The sequence below is a fragment of the Rattus norvegicus genome, chromosome 6, assembly GCF_021556685.1.
Source record: "Rattus norvegicus strain SHRSP/BbbUtx chromosome 6, alternate assembly SHRSP_T2T, whole genome shotgun sequence".
In the NCBI taxonomy this organism is placed as follows: domain Eukaryota; kingdom Metazoa; phylum Chordata; class Mammalia; order Rodentia; family Muridae; genus Rattus; species Rattus norvegicus.
The window spans coordinates 137,116,899-137,133,306 of NC_141539.1; the positions used below are offsets into that span (position 1 = coordinate 137,116,899).

Below are 16,408 nucleotides of genomic sequence, written 5' to 3' on the forward strand. Positions count from 1 at the left end.
CTGTCACATAGCTCAGGTTAGATTTTGGCACTAAATTAGATTAGACGATAGTTGTAGGATGAGCTTCTTTCCAGGTCCAGGAATAGCTTTGGTAACCATTTAATAATTGAAAATATTTATTTTGTTAGGCCTCACATATAATACTGTGAGGTAAGAATTGAACCTCCTCTTGAATGAGACTCACAGAGATGGTGATCGATGCAATAACAAGAGGAGTTTAATTCCCGCATGCTGGGGTCCTCCCACTTCAAGGGGAGACGACCCCAAGCAGACTCTGACAGTTGGAGACTAGGCAGGGTATTATTGATGGAGCAAAGTGACCTCCAAGCTGACTGGTGATCAGTGGACTGTTCTGGACTTTCCAGGGGGCATGGTTGGGAGTCACAGGTGTCTCTGACAGCTTGGTTTGCAGTTGCTCCAGGAGGTAACTACTCCAGGGAAGGGAGGGTCTTAGTGCTTGGACTTTCCCAGAGCCTTAGATTGACCCCAACTCTGGCTCTTTCAATACCATTTATTACCAGTGCCTCTTGGGGGATTTTTTTCTCCCCAAAGAAAGTTCTCCCTAGTAGCCTTGGCTAGCCTAGAACTCACAATCCCTGTGCTTCAATGTCTTAGAGACTGTGAAGAGACACCCCGACCAAGGCAACTTTATAAAGGACAACATTTAATTGGGGCTGGCTTATAGTTTTAGAGGTTCAGTCCATTACCATCATGGCAGGAACCATGGTAGCATGCAGGCAGGTATGGTGCAGGAGGAGCGGAGTCCTACATCTTGAACCAAATGCAGTCAAGAGTAGATGGTCTTCCATAGGCAACCGTCTCTTCTGCCCTGGATGGAGCTTGAGCATTAGGGACCCTCAAAACCCACCTACACAGTGACACCCTTCCTCCAACAAGGCCATACCTCATCTAACAAGGGCAAGTAATGCCACTTCCATAGGTCAAGCATATTCAAACCACCACATTTGGCCTCCTGAGTTCTGAGACTATAGGTGTGTGACACCATAACCAGCTAAGGGACGTGTGTGTGTGTGTGCATGTGCACATGCGCGCGCGCGCACGTGTGAGTATGCGTGTGTGTGTGTGTGTATGTGTGTATGCGCACACATTTATTTAAAGGTTTTTGTACACTATATTGTGATGGTATTCCCTTTCCTCCCTCAAGTCCTCCAGGATCCTCTCCACCTCCCAACCCACTGAACTTCATGTTCTTTCTCTCTCTTAAAAGAAAAAATAAGAGAAGAGCAAAAAACAAACAAACAAACAAACAAACACAAAAGATAAAACCCAACAAATCATGCCATCAACAAAAAGCACACAGAAAGACATGGGGTTCATGTGTATTTGCTTGTTTGCTTGAAAGACAGGGCCTTTCTGTGTAGCCCTGGCTAGCCAGTAACGTGCTTTGTAGACCAGGCTGGCCTTGAACTCACAGAAGCTACCTGTCTTTGCCTTCTAAGTGCTAGGATTAAAAGCGCATACCACCTTGCCCAGCTTTGGAGTTCGTTTTGTGTTATGAACTACCCCTTTGTATGAGGCCTGTCCTGGAGTGTGGCTGACACACCCAGTGTCAATCCTTTGGAGAAACAGATTTCCCACTCCTGGCAGGTCTCAGTTAGAGAGAGCTTCTTGGTTAGGGTGGCATTCTGTCCACTTTTCCTTCACTCTGCTGGAATTTTGTGCAGGTCGTATGTGTGCTGACATGGTGACTTAGTGCCTAACCCTGCTGTGTCTGGGAGACGCCGTTTCCTTAGTGTCACGCACCATACTTGGCTCTTGCAGTCTTTCAGCCTCATCTTCCACACAGATTCATGAAAGGAAGGACTGTGCTCCCAGGTCTCTCCCTCTCTCCACATGGTCCAGTCGTGGGTCTGTGGTAATTACCATCTCCTGCAAGAAGGAGCTTCCCTGATGAGGGCCCAGCCTGGCACTTCTGTGTTGGTGCAGCAGTGTGTCTTTCTGTGTTGGTGCAGCAGTGTGTCCTTCTGTGTTGGTGCAGCAGTGTGTCCTTCTGTGTTGGTGCAGCAGTGTGTCCTTCTGTGTTGGTGTAGCAGTGTGTCCTTCTGTATTTGTGCAGCAGTGTGTCCTTCTGTGTTGGTGCAGCAGTGTGTCCTTCTGTGTTGGTGTAGCAGTGTGTCCTTCTGTATTTGTGCAGCAGTGTGTCCTTCTGTGTTGGTGCAGCAGTGTGTCCTTAGAACTCATTTTATTGTCACCTTCACTTAGCAGAACTACAGTGGTTTCCCCTAGGCCTGTCTGGTCTCAGGCTCTTGCCCTCATGAGCATAGTCAGGTGTGGGTCCCATCTCACAAAGAAGGCCCTAAAGCCTCTCGAAAAGGAGATGGTTCCTCCTGTAACCCCTGTGCCACTAGTGCACCAGTGTGTTTGCAGGCGGCTTGCTGTTGTATAGGGCAGGTCACCAGGTTGGTAGCTGAAGAGTGAGGATCCCTTCTCTCCTCTGGTAGCCCAGACAGCGCCTTTCAGCACCATGGGCACTAGTCAGTAAGGGTGAAGCTTCTAGGTGATCACCACCTCTCTCTCTCCATGAGGACACTTCATAAGTGTGTCATAGGTAACAGGGCTTTACCATCAGGTTAGGAAGGGTAACCAATGGCCTTAGCAGTATCCTGTGATGATTTTGGGAGGAGCTCTGGGGGACCACTTCAGCCAGCGACTCAACGAACATAACCCATTTCTGGCCCTGGATTTCACTCGTTAGCAGATGCTGTTTGGTCAGGACATTGTCTCTCGTTATATGGCAACTCAGTTTAGATTTCTCTGACACAGGAGAAGCTTCTGGAATGGAGGTTTCCACACAGCTTTTCAGAGGGCCCTTCGTGTTAGTTCTCCTCTCTCCTCTGTAACCCTCCTGTTTAGCTTCCTCCCACCCCCATCGGTTTATAGCCCTGCACTCCCATTTCCCCTTCCTTGGAAGATCCCATCCTTCACAAGCGACCTAACCTCTGCATGCTCTAGATGAAGCTCCCTTACCTAAAGCATGGAAGCCAAGTCCACATTTGAGAGGAGCTAAGGTCCAACGTCTGTCTTTCTGGGTGTTGCTTACCTCATTCTGGATTATCGTATCTAGTACATCTGTTTACCTGAAAATTTCATTTTTCTTAGCAGCTAAATAGTGTTCCACTGTGTAAATGTACCACATTTTCATTATCCATCAGTTGGCTTCTCTGGAACTGGAGTTACAAATGGTTATGTGTGTGCAAGCATGTGCACTCACACACTAGTGATTTAGCCTAGGGTTTTGAACATATTAAGTATAACTTGGTATGTTAATATGTCTTACTGGGTTATATTCCTTTCAGTTTATCATAGCATTTTTCCTCTGTTGTTTTATGGTTTTTGCTTTTAAATTTTTTTTTTTGGTTCTTTTTTTCGGAGCTGGGGACCGAACCCAGGGCCTTGCGCTTCCTAGGTAAGCGCTCTACCACTGAGCTAAATCCCCAGCCCCTGCTTTTAAATTTTTATTGAGATACTTTTGTGATGACTTAAAGTTGTTTATTTTCATACATATGTATATATATACGTAATGTGTGTATGTATGTATGTATGTATGTATGTATGTATGTATATGTTGCTCTTTAGTATTTTGCCTGCACCTATGCCTATGTCTGTGTGAGGGTGCCAGGCTCCCTAGAAGTGGAGTTAAAGACGGTGATTTTAATGACAGAGCCATCTCTCCAGTCCTGCATTTTAAAAAATTGACACTGTGAATGAAAACGTTATAAGGGAACCCCTCATCTAACTCTGGCTGGCCTCAAACTCACTGTGTAGGCTAAATGACACAAGGTTGCAACTGTAGTTTGAATCACAAACATAAGCTGAGGCTCTGGGGCAGGACGGGCCATCTGCTGCTCCGTGTTATCCTGTCTCCCCCGCCCCTCCCCCACCCTTCCTCATTAGTGTGGAGTAAGATGACTCCTAGTGTCGGGCACTCACCTAACCTCCCTGTGGTGTGCATTTGTCTTTACGACTTGGAGTGACATCCATGCTTTGAGGCATCAGATTTCCATGTGCCCTTTAGGTGGCTGAGTTATATGAAGAATTGAAGAATAGAATCTCACAGTTCAACATGTTTGTGGATCCTCGCCATCCTGTCTTGGATCAGGAGTATCCATATAAGCAGCGCTTCATCCTGCAGGTGTGCTGGGCTTCCCTTTAGTGAGCTATTCATCCACCTTCTTCCTTCCCTCCCTCCTTCCCTCCCTTCGTCCCTCCCCTTCCCTCCTTCTCTCTCTGTCTCTGTCTTTCTGTCTCTCTGTCTCTCTGTCTGTCTCTGTCTCTCTCTGTCTCTGTCTCTCTCTCTCTCTCTCTCTCTCTGAGATAGAGTCGTATTGTGTAACCTTGGATGGCCAGGAACTCACCAGGTAGACCAGGCTAGCCTTGAATTAACAAGAGATCTCCCTGCCTCTGCTTTCTGAGTGCTGGGGTTGAAGGTGTGGACCACCACACCCGTCTCCATCGGGTCTGATTCAGGCTGTGGTTGTGTTTATCCTCTCTGCTGTTGGTGCCAGCTGCGCCTTTGCAATCTGGGTTCCACCGTGGTTCCACACGCTTGGAACCAGGATCCCTTCCTTGTTTACCCTCCTCCTGGCATTGTTAGGATCTCAGCCTGCTTTTTCTCAGTGAGCTTGTGCTGCCACAGTGGCAGCATTAGGGCCTTTAGCTGTAAAGTCCAGAGCACTACATGTGCTCTACTGTCGCTGTGTGGTAGTGGGACGCTTTTAACTCTGGGTCATGAAGCAGGTGACTAGCTGTGGGGAGAAACCTTCCAAGAACTTTGTAGAGCTGTGTCTTGCACATGAACAGTGCTTCTGTTGCAGACCTGCAGTGTATTGTCCTTGTGTTGTCTTAGTTACTGTCAGAAACACCAAGACCAAGGCCTACAGAAAGAAGTGTTTGCTGAGGGCTTATACTTCGGAGGATGAGTTCATGGCCATCATGGTTGGGAGCACGGAAGGAGGAAGGCCTGCAGGCATGGTGTTTGAGCAGTGGCTAGGGGCTTACATCTGATTCACAACATGAAGCAGAGACAGTGAATGGTGTGGGCCTTTTAAAACCTAAAGCCCACCCATAGTGAAACACTCCCCCAATGAATCCACACCTCCAAATTCTTCCCAAACAGTTCTACCAGCTGGGAGCAAATATTCAAATCTACGATCCCATGGAGGCCGTTCTCAGTCAAACCACCACATGCATACAGAGCAGGGTGGACACCTGTAAACCAGGCCTGTGCGTGGGGCACTGCTAGTTCTTTTGTGGATGGGAAATTAACACATGGCCAGGGAGGATCTTCTGTGGGTGTGCGCTATGTAGGCAGACCTTACTGAAGAGAGGGTTTGGCAGGTTGCCTTCCGGATGTGACCATCAGGTGTCAGCTGCTGTTCAGCTGGAGAATCCCCACTGAAGGGCTGGCTCTCCACTTGTCAGTGAGGTTGGATGAGGGTGGAGAGCAGCCTCGTGTACTGTCGAGTCCACATTGGCCCATTCTCAGAAGTGTTCTAGCTATTCTGAAGAAGAGATGTGGGAAGTACGGCTGTCATGGTGGAGGGTCACGGGGTGTTTGACAGGGGTAGTTCACGTAGCACATGTGCATGTTACAGTTTGTGGGGGTGCTCTGGGAGGCCATGAGAGCATGGCGGGAAGAGGCCTTGACGCATGCTTCTTTTGCAGGTTGTACTGGCTGGTGCTTTTTATCCGAATTACTTTACTTTTGGACAGCCAGACGAGGAGATGGCAGTAAGGGAGCTGGCAGGCAGAGACCCAAAGACAACAGTCGTGGTAGGTGACCTGTAGGAAGTGGTCCCAAGAGAATAGTGTGAATGTGGTGTCCAGATGGACGCCTCTAGCGCAGCTGGAGCAGAGGGCTATCTGTGCTCAGTAAGCGCTGTGCAGATCTCTCCGAGTGAGCACTAGGCTGGCTAGCCTTTCAGAGACCTGCCTGCGTACAGCGTCTTCATATTTATAGGCCTCGTGTTACAGAGAGGCCTTGAGAATTAGTATATTCAGGGCAGTGCTGCCTTGAACATGTGCTATTTTCAAGGACTTAAGGCCCTTGAGAGTAAATTGTTAATTGACAATTTAATGGTACACACAATAAAGCGTTAGTGGTTGGCAGCCTACTGTTGTAAGTAGCAGTGATCCCCCTTCCCTGACACCCAACGTAACAACTTAGAGGATATAAAGTTCAGGTTTGAAGGCCCTCAGAGTCTGCCCTAGAGGGTACAACCTAGGGAGAGTGTGTGCGCAGTGCTAGGGAGCTGTGTAAGCAGCGCAAACTAGAGATGAGACGATGGGAGGAGATCCGACCCGAGCCCAGGCACTGGCTGCTGGTTTATGGGTCATTTGCTTACACCCCAGCAGTAACACATGACAACTGGAATTGCATACTTGAGCACTGGGCTTTCCTTAGACTCCTTGCTTGCGTTGGGGCAGTGAAGGCACTCAGTAAAGCAGCTCCTGGCATGCAGTAAGTGCTGAGCTTTTGCTCGCCGAGGTTTGGGTGTGTTACACTGCTTTACAGTTTCGGAGAGTCTGAAGATTGGCCAAGACAGAGCCACAGACTGGGACACTTGAAGGCTGCCTGTGTGAGCTCCTGTGGCACCAAGGACTACTTGTTGGCTTTTCATTACTTCTCTTTTTGGAGGAAGCTCTTTGGTTAGCTTCTTCTGCACTCTTCCTGCTGTCTGTCCTTCAGCCGTGTGCAGTGGACAGGCCCCACAGGAGCCGGCTCAGACACACTTCTCAGCCCCTGAGGGGGAACAGCCTCTGAGGTGACCAGTCCATGTCCCCTAATTCCTTTCCCATCACTCTGTCAGAAGGGTGATGTCTCAGGAAGCTGCAGTTAGCATGATTATTTTAAAGTAACAAAATGAAAGCAAAACAAAAATTACTTTTACTGCATTCAGCTGTTGAACTGTTTCACCAAAGGAAAAGCCAGCCTTCAAGTCATGCACTTTTGTTAAAACATGGTTATGATTGAAAGGCATGTGGTTGTCAGGTGCACAGATAGGTCAAGTCTGCCGTGTACTTGTATGGGCTGAGCTTACAAATGAGGGCGGCCTGGGCTGCCAGGTCCTTACTGACTGTGTTCCCTTCCAGCTGAAGCACATCCCCCCCTATGGATTTCTTTACTACAAGCAACTGCAGTCTCTCTTCAGACAGTGCGGTCAAGTCAAATCCATTGTGTTTGATGGCGCAAAGTAAGTACAGTCGCCTTTTGTGGTCCGCTGCAAGTCCTAAGGCGTGGCCAGCTTCCGTGTCACAGAGCCTTTTCCCAGGCTGCATGTATGTAGAAGTGTGTCTGTGAGGCTGCCGGACTGGCTCTCAGATGCGCTGTGGCAGACCTCTAATGGGAGTTGTCCTTTCCCGCCACACCACCGTATGACCTAAAAGAAGTGTGCTGGGGGCCTGGGCTGTATGCACTTGTCCTGTTCTTTAGCACCCACCCCAGATTTCCACGGCAAGTCATTAATCTAGCTCTTCGTGGTTGTGGGGATTCCCCAAAGGGCAGCGTTTATCTGTGTACTTCTTTAACACAAAAGCGACTTTGTCATAAGTGACTTTGGAAGACACAGAGTACGGAAGCTCTGTTAATCTGGCCCTATTTCATTAGCAGGTCAGTAACAAATGGATAATTAAAAGAATCACCAAGTGCTTTTGTTCCTGAAAGTAAATGCTTATGTACACAAGATTACAGTTTTTAAATTAATAGAAATTTTCCCCAGAGCTAAGGGTTGGGCCTAGAGCCTCGTTTGTGTTTTCCTTATAATTTTGGCTTTTTGCTCACAATGGAAACATCACGCCAATATTTCAGAAGAAAACAACTATGTTCTTTTGGGTTCTGTCAGGACCAGTTAGAGATATAAGAGACCAATCGGAGTAATGGCTGCTCTCCTCCTCACAGAGCAGCCTGCCCCGTAGGAGCCATGAGTGTGGAGGGGGGCAAGGCGGCACCTGGCAGTGTGCAGGGTGGGACGCTGTCAGTATTACTCACTAACACCCTAGGAGTTGTCTTCCAGAGTCTTGGCACCCCACTGTGCTGTAAGTTTGATGTGTCTGCGTCACAGTTGCAGCCTTAAGTAGTTTAAACAGGAATCCTGCTCTGTGCTGGGATTGTGAAAGTTAGGATCCTTAGCTGAGACTTGCCTGTGAACTGTGTCGTTTCTACACTGTGCTGTGCAAGGGTGAGGCTTGACTTCACTGATTTGTAACTTTCTTCCCTCAGCAAATAATCGGTCTTTAAATCAACCAATATTTCTACTGACTAATTAGAACAAAGAGTTACTACCATTTTAAGAAGTATGCAGTGAGAAGTTTTTCCTAACCTTCAGAGAAATTAATGTCTTGTTACTTATTATATATTATTAATTCATGTTTTAATTCACATTTTATGGAACAGAGCCTTTGTGGAGTTTTCACGGAATCCGACAGAAAGATTTAAGACCCTCCCTGCTGTGAACTTGGCAGTCAAGATGTCCCAGTTAAAAGTGTCCCTTGAGCTCAGTATCCATGCCGCAGAGGAGATCGAGGGGAAGGTGCAAGGCGGGTCGGTGTCAAAGCTCAGGAACACAAGGTATTTCCAGATGATTCCACCAGCATCCCTGTTCCCAAATATGCTCTCTCCAGACTGTTGGAGCAGCTGTAGCTGGTGCTGGCCTGGCTTCCCAGTAGCTGGCGCTGTCCTTGACTCCTGACATCATCTCTCTCCCCATGGCTGTCCTGGGGCTGTTACCCATTTATCCTTAGTGCTTTCATCTGCTTAATGGAGATGATGCCACTGTGAAGCCATGAAGGACTCGGTGATCTTTTAGATTTTCAGTTTAGATTGTACATTAGCCCTGTGCTTCTCTCCTTTCTTCCTTCTGAGGTTAATGAATTGCATTTTGAGAATTCTTTTTTGTTACTGTTGTTAGTAGGCTCTAAGGGAGGTACATTTGGGCCCTGGTTCTTGGCAGTGCCAGCTACTGAGCGGTCATCCTCACATCCTGGGTGCAGGCTAATGGGATGCGGATCTTTTCTTGGACACAAGTTAAATATTGTCCAGTACTTAGAGCAGATTCTTCCCTTAGTGCCACATAGGCAGAAGTCTCCTTTTTTTTTCTTTTCTTTTTTGCGGAGCTGGGGACCGAACCCAGGGCCTTGCACTTGCTAGGCAGCCGCTCTACCACTGAGCTAAATCCCCAACCCCGCAGAAGTCTCCCTTTTAAATCTCTGTTTGAGTCATGGTTTCACTACGTAGCCTTGACTGGCCTCAACTTCAAACTCACAGAGATCCATGCCCGGCTTTGTTAGTTTTTTATCTCTTATTCTGTGTAATGTGAGATTCCAGAATGGGTCTGTGGATATAGGCAGCTGGTGAGGGAGACACAGGCACCACCAGTGCGTCCCTGCGTCCCTGCGTCCCGATGTCCCGACGTCCTGAGGGTGGTGCTGTGGGTTCGCTCTGCTCGGTTGTTTGCTGCATGCGGCTCGCGAGCTCTTAGAAAGCCGCGTGGCTGTGAAGGCCAGTGGCTGGTAAGCAGCTCTGTAACCATCTGAACAAGATCACTCAGTGAACCTGGAGCTCATCCATTTTGGTTGGGCAGGCCTGCCCCGCGTGCCTCAGGGAGCTGCCTGCATCTACGCCCCAGCCACTGCCGAGGCTGCAGTGTGCCTCTGCCTCTTTCCATGGGTTTGACCCAGGAGGACTCAGGTCCTCATGCCTGTGCCAGGCACAGTATTTACCAGCAGAGCCCTTCCTCAGCCCAGGTTTTGTTCTGACCGTTGGGAGAAGGGTGGGTTTAGCCTTCGAAGATCCCTGTCTGTCTTTGTCCGAGCCCGACTGCTGACATTTGTGCCTGGTGCAGTCTGTGACTGCAAACATTGATCGAAAGAAACAAGGAGGAGCTGGGTCTCCTCCCATTCTTTCCCTTATTTTAGGATAAAAGTATCAAGAGGAAATTTTATGTTCACTAACTTTACTCTCACAGCCTGTAACATGCTGTCTTTCTGCTCTAAGAAGTGAATGGTATTTCTAGGGCCTGTCTGATAATCATTTATTCTATGTTACCATTGTATTGAGCTGAGTACGGACTCTTTTAAAATAGGTTTTCTTTTTCTTTTCTTTTTGGTGGGGGTTATTTATTTATTTTTATTGGATTTTTTATTTATTTACATTTCAAATGTTATTCCTTTCCCAGTTTCCTGTCTATAAACCCCCATCCCATCATCCTTCTCCTTTCTTCTATGAGGGTGTTCCCCTACCCATCCACCCACCCCTTCCCACCTCCCCACCCTGACGTGTAAGTTCTCTATCTGCATGTACACCTGCAGGCCAGAAGAGGGCAGTGGATCTCATTACACATGGTTGTGAGCCACCATGTGGTTGCTGGGAATTGAACTCAGGACCTCTGGAAGAGCAGTCAGTGCTCTTAACCGCTGAGCCATCTCTAAAGTCAAGGTCTCCCATAACCTGAGCTAGCCTCACTCAGATGATCTTGACCAATTTCTGCTCTTTGTACCTTAAAAATATGTGTGTGTGTGTGTGTGTGTGTGTGTGTGTGTGTGTGTGTGTGTGTGTGTTTCTCTGTGTAGCCCTGGGTCTCCTAGAACTCCAAGTTAGCCTGGCCTAGAACTCAGAGACCCGCCTACCTCTACTTCCCGAGTGCTGGGAATAAAGATATGTACCACCACTGCTCCGCCCGCCTGTCATTTTAATTGTGCATTTGTGTGTGTGTGTGCGTGTGCATGTGCGTGCGTGCGTGTGTGTGTGTGTGTGTGTGTGTGTGTGTGTGTGTGTGTGTGTGTATGTGGACATGTATGGGTGCCTGTGAAGGAAGCGTAGAGGCCTTGGTGCCTCCTGGAGGTGGAGTTGTGGACAGTGGTAAGTTGCATGACAAGGCGCCAGGTGAACTACAGTCCTTTGGAAGAGCCTTCAGCATTGTTCTTACCACCAAGCTGTCGCTCCAGCCCCTCTTTCTTTTTCTGAGTTCTGGGACCACAGCATGCACTGCCCAGCTTTATGCTGTGCTGAGGTCGCACCCAAGGCTTTGTACAGACAGAATTCTTTGTTTTTTGAAATGAAAAATGCAGAAAGGATTGCAGGCCCTAGATTTAGAGTGTATGTTCTTGAAAGCAGATACTCTTGTCTTTTAGGGTGTATTCCTGGAGGAAAGTGGACAATTAGTAGGGTGTGCATGGCTTCCAGGACAGCCAAGGAAGTCACCAAATGTTCTCTTTTGCAGTGAGATCAAACTTAACCTTTCTGGTTAGTTCTCTTTCCTGTTTCTGTAACGAGTACCTGAGACGATCAGCTTGCAAGAGGAAAGGCTAATTTGGCCTCAGAAGTTTTAGAATGAGATTGGCTGGTCCTGTTAGTTTGGGCCTGGGCTCCACCTCCCCAAGACCTACTACATAGGCCTTTGGGGGGCGATAGTGGCAGAAATGTTAGAGTAGTTCAGGTGGTAATTCACATTCGGAAATAAAACCACTTAATTCTTATGTTCTTTTTTCCCGTTATTTAGGGTGAATGTGGACTTCCAGAAGCAGACAGTAGACCCCATGCAAGTGTCATTCAACACCCTGGACAGACCCCGGACAGTAGCAGATCTCCTCCTGACAGTTGATGTCACTGAGGTGAGAGTCTCACTAGGTCCCTAGAGCCTTTTCCACACGACTATGCTTGCCAAGGCAGAATGTAGACAAAAGGAAAGCAAGACTTTATTCTTGAATCAAAATTAAAGTATTTAACATGCTAAAATATCCAGCTGTGGAGGCACACACCTTTAATCCCAGAGGCAGAGGCAGAGGCAGGGGCAGGGGCAGGGACAGGGGCAGGGGCAGGGGCACAGGGAGGCAGAGAGGCAGAGAGGCAGAGAGGCAGAGAGGCAGAGAGGCAGAGAGGCAGATCACTGTGCATTTGAGGCTACCCTTGTCTTCATAGAGAGTTCTAAGCAAGCCAGCACTACACCCTGAGACATTATCTCAAAAGAAAAAAAAAAAAAACCTAAACACTTGACAAGATAAAACTTAAAAAGTTTGTTGCCATGACATATGCTACGAAATTGTTTACAGCAACAAAACGGATGCTGAAATGTTATTTGGATATTTGTTTATTTCTTTCAAGTAACTTGAATAGACTCAGGGATGAGGCTCAGTAGTGGAGTTCCTGTCTCGCATCTGTGAGGCCCTGGGTTCCAACACCAGCACAAAAGATACATAAGCAAGTGTGCTTATTTTCTAGTTATTCTCCAGCTACACTTGATTGGGTGATTTCATGTAGAAATCTGGAATCCAAGCCAGTGGGAAGGCTGCTGACCGTGACTCCTGTGGCCTGAAAAGCCATGGCGAAGCTGCTCGGAGGGTCTTACAATGTTGGCTTTCCTCTGCCAGACCTCACATGCTGTTCTCACCTAGACTCAGGAGGCCCCTGGTGTTGACTTCTCTGTACTCAATCCAGAGCGTGGGCCACGGAGTCCCCTCAGAGGGCAGCGCGTGGTTCATGCACTTGTTGCTGTTTGCTGACAAGAAGCTCCTCGTCTGCTTCACAGACTGTTGGGGCCTGAGGAGGACACTGACACAGAAATGAGCCTCTTGGTGGGCCTTATATATGCCCACACTCTTCTCCTGCAGGTGGCCTCATGTGTCCACACTCTTCTCCTGCAGGTGGCCTTATGTGTCCACACTCTTCTCCTGCAGGTGGCCTTATGTGTGTCCACACTCTTCTCCTGCAGGTGGCCTTATGTGTGTCCACACTCTTCTCCTGCAGGTGGCCTTATGTGTGCCCACACTCTTCTCCTGCAGGTGGCCTTATGTGTGTCCACACTCTTCTCCTGCAGGTGGCCTTATGTGTCCACACTCTTCTCCTGCAGGTGGCCTTATGTGTGTCCACACTCTTCTCCTGCAGGTGGCCTTATGTGTGTCCACACTCTTCTCCTGCAGGTGGCCTTATGTGTGTCCACACTCTTCTCCTGCAGGTGGCCTTATGTGTCCACACTCTTCTCCTGCAGGTGGCCTTATGTGTGCCCACACTCTTCTCCTGCAGGTGGCCTCATGTGTCCACACTCTTCTCCGGCAGGTGGCCTCATGTGTCCACACTCTTCTCCTGCAGGTGGCCTTACGTGTGCCCACACTCTTCTCCTGCAGGTGGCCTTATGTGTGCCCACACTCTTCTCCTGCAGGTGGCCTTATGTGTGCCCACACTCTTCTCCTGCAGGTGGCCTTATGTGTGTCCACACTCTTCTCCTGCAGGTGGCCTTATGTGTGTCCACACTCTTCTCCTGCAGGTGGCCTTATGTGTCCACACTCTTCTCCTGCAGGTGGCCTTATGTGTCCACACTCTTCTCCTGCAGGTGGCCTTATGTGTCCACACTCTTCTCCTGCAAGTGGCCTTATGTGTCCACACTCTTCTCCTGCAGGTGGCCTTATGTGCCCACACTCTTCTCCTGCAGGTGGCCTTATGTGTGTCCACACTCTTCTCCTGCAGGTGGCCTTATGTGTGCCCACACTCTTCTCCTGCAGGTGGCCTTATGTGCCCACACTCTTCTCCTGCAGGTGGTAGAAGTGGGGCACTTCTGGGGGTACAGGATCGACGAGAGGAACGCAGAGCTGCTGAGACAACTGACTGCTGAGATAAACCGCCTAGAGCTGGTTCCTCTGCCTATCCACCCGCATCCGGACTTGGTCTGCCTGGCACCTTTCACTGATTACAACAAGGAGAGCTACTTTAGAGCTCAAATTCTTTATGTTTCGGGAAATTCTGCTGAGGTATGCTTTTCTGTTAACGGGAAAGAAAAGAAGCCTAGAAATTCATAGAAAATCTTGGGACTGGAGAGATGGTTCAGTGGTTAGAGCACCAGCTGCTCTTTCTAGAGGACGCAGGTTCAATTCCCAGCATCCACATGGAGGCCCACAACCATTTGTAGCTCCAGCCTTCATGGACAGTGTATACATGTAGTGCACATACATATGAAAAGTGTATACATGTAGTGCATATACATATGAAAAGTGGAAAATCTGCCTTGTCAAAGGTGGGGAGGAAACAGTGGCGCACCCCTTAAATCCCAGCACTGGGGGGCAGCGGCCAGCCTGATCTACATGGTGTGTTTCAGAACAGCCAAGGTTATGCACATAGAGATACCCTGTCTTAAAGAAACCATAAATAAAGACAGACAAACGAATAAATAAATGAAGCAGAGAAATAGAGAGTGGTTCCTGTAAGAATGCAAATGTAAGAGACCCTGGAGTGTGTGAGAACCGCTTCCCACTCTCCCCACCCCCAAAAGAAAGTAACAGCCTAGACAAAGCCATCGAAGAGAACTCTTGAGCATTGAAGTGTAGCTCTTCACAGTTGATGGCTTCTAGCAGGGTGGGGAAGGACTCAGTTTCCATTACGGGCTGGCTACTGGGCATACCATGCTCCAGTGAGCGTCTGGGCAACACGGATCAGACGTGGTACTTTTTTTCTTCTTTTCTTTTGTTTTGGAGGAGGTCACAATAGTGGGAGGTGAACCTGGGAGGACTGGGAAGTGAATGTGATTGGGGTGCAGTATGTGAAATTTCCAAATAGTAACAGGATTCTGACGGTGGGTTTGAATTCGCATTTCCTGGGAATTCCATGAGAATATAGAGAACTTTCTTTGCGTGTGGACTGAGTCCCTTGAAGGTAGTTGTAGAACTAGAGAAGGCCACTGCATCCCCACTGTGCTGCACAGAGAACCCTGTAGAGACTCTTGTTTCCTTTATCTTGTAGGTATTCTTTGTAGACTATGGGAATAGGTCTCATGTAGACCTAGATCTCCTGAGGGAGATCCCCTGTCAGCTTTTGGAGCTTCCATTTCAGGTAAGGCTGAGAAAAGGCTGGGCAATGAGGATTGGACACCAAAGGAAACTGGCTAGAGGTCACCATGGCCAGCTGAAGTCCATAACAGACAAGGACAACTCACACTAGCCAAATTTGGTATCTACTCTTAAAAGTCACACCATCATAGCTATCGCTGCCACATTAGTCTTGGAGAAAATCAGAATGCATGGAGGATCTGACTTTGGGCAAGAGAAAATTGTTTTAATTCATTGGTGCTGTCTTAGTTACTGCTGTGTTGCTGAGAAGAGACCAAGGCCGCCTGTAAAGGAAAGCATTTAACTGGGGCTGGCTTACAGCATCAGAGACAGAGAACATGGTGGCCAGCAGGTGTGGTGCTGGAGAAGGAGCTGAGAGCTGCATGGTGTGAGCTTTTGAACCCCACTTCCTCTGACAAGACCACACACGATTGGAAATCTTCCTATCAAAACAAGTTCCACTCCACGATCAAGTGTGCACATACATGAGCTCCACTCCATGATGGTCAAGTGCACATACATGAGCTCCACTCCATGATGATCAAATATGCACATACATGAGCTCCACTCCATGATGATCAAATATGCACATACATGAGCTCCACTCCATGATGATCAAATATGCACATACATGAGCTCCACTCCATGATGGTCAAGTGTGCACATACATGAGCTCCACTCCATGATGGTCAAGTGCACATACATGAGCTCCACTCCATGATGGTCAAGTACACATACATGAGCTCTACTCCATGATGATCAAATATGCACATACATGAGCTCCACTCCATGATGGTCAAGTGCACATACATGAGCTCCACTCCATGATGATCAAGTGTGCACATACATGAGCTCCACTCCATGATGATCAAATATGCACATACATGAGCTCCACTCCATGATGATCAAATATGCACATACATGAGCTCCACTCCATGATGGTCAAGTGTGCACATACATGAGCTCCACTCCATGATGGTCAAGTGCACATACATGAGCTCCACTCCATGATGGTCAAGTACACATACATGAGCTCTACTCCATGATGATCAAATATGCACATACATGAGCTCCACTCCATGATGGTCAAGTGCACATACATGAGCTCCACTCCATGATGGTCAAGTGCACATACATGAGCTCCACTCCATGATGGTCAAGTGCACATACATGAGCTCCACTCCATGATGATCAAATATGCACATACATGAGCTCCACTCCATGATGGTCAAGTGCACATACATGAGCTCTACTCCATGATGATCAAGTGTGCACATACATGAGCTCCACTCCATGATGATCAAATGTGCACATACATGAGCTCCACTCCATGATGATCAAGTGTGCACATACATGAGCCTGTGTGGTCTGTTCTCACTCAGACCACCGCAGCCTCTTCTGGTGCTGTTTGCTTTGCCCAGTCTCTGTTAGCACGAGGTGTAGCTTGAGACCTAGATGCACATACTCCTTCCCAAAGAGCACGCTCAAGTTCACTGTAAAACAGTGCAGTGGATGACAAAGGAAGTCAGTCTGTGGCGCTGGCACGCTGCCATCCTAGCCTGGGTGGCGAGGAACACAG

At 48.2% G+C, this 16,408-nt stretch overlaps 1 protein-coding gene across 4 annotated transcripts in view; it reads left to right on the plus strand.

The window, feature by feature from the left end:
• Tdrd9 (tudor domain containing 9) overlaps positions 1–16,408 on the plus strand; it is a 114,455-nt gene that overhangs the window by 68,304 nt on the left and 29,743 nt on the right. For 2 of the 4 annotated variants that reach the window (NM_001419577.1, XM_087552945.1), the window contains 7 exon segments: positions 4,037–4,153; positions 5,686–5,793; positions 7,114–7,214; positions 8,414–8,587; positions 11,517–11,628; positions 13,546–13,758; positions 14,744–14,833. In NM_001419577.1, the coding sequence (NP_001406506.1) occupies positions 4,037–4,153; positions 5,686–5,793; positions 7,114–7,214; positions 8,414–8,587; positions 11,517–11,628; positions 13,546–13,758; positions 14,744–14,833 (915 nt within the window). 4 annotated transcript variants of the gene reach the window in all.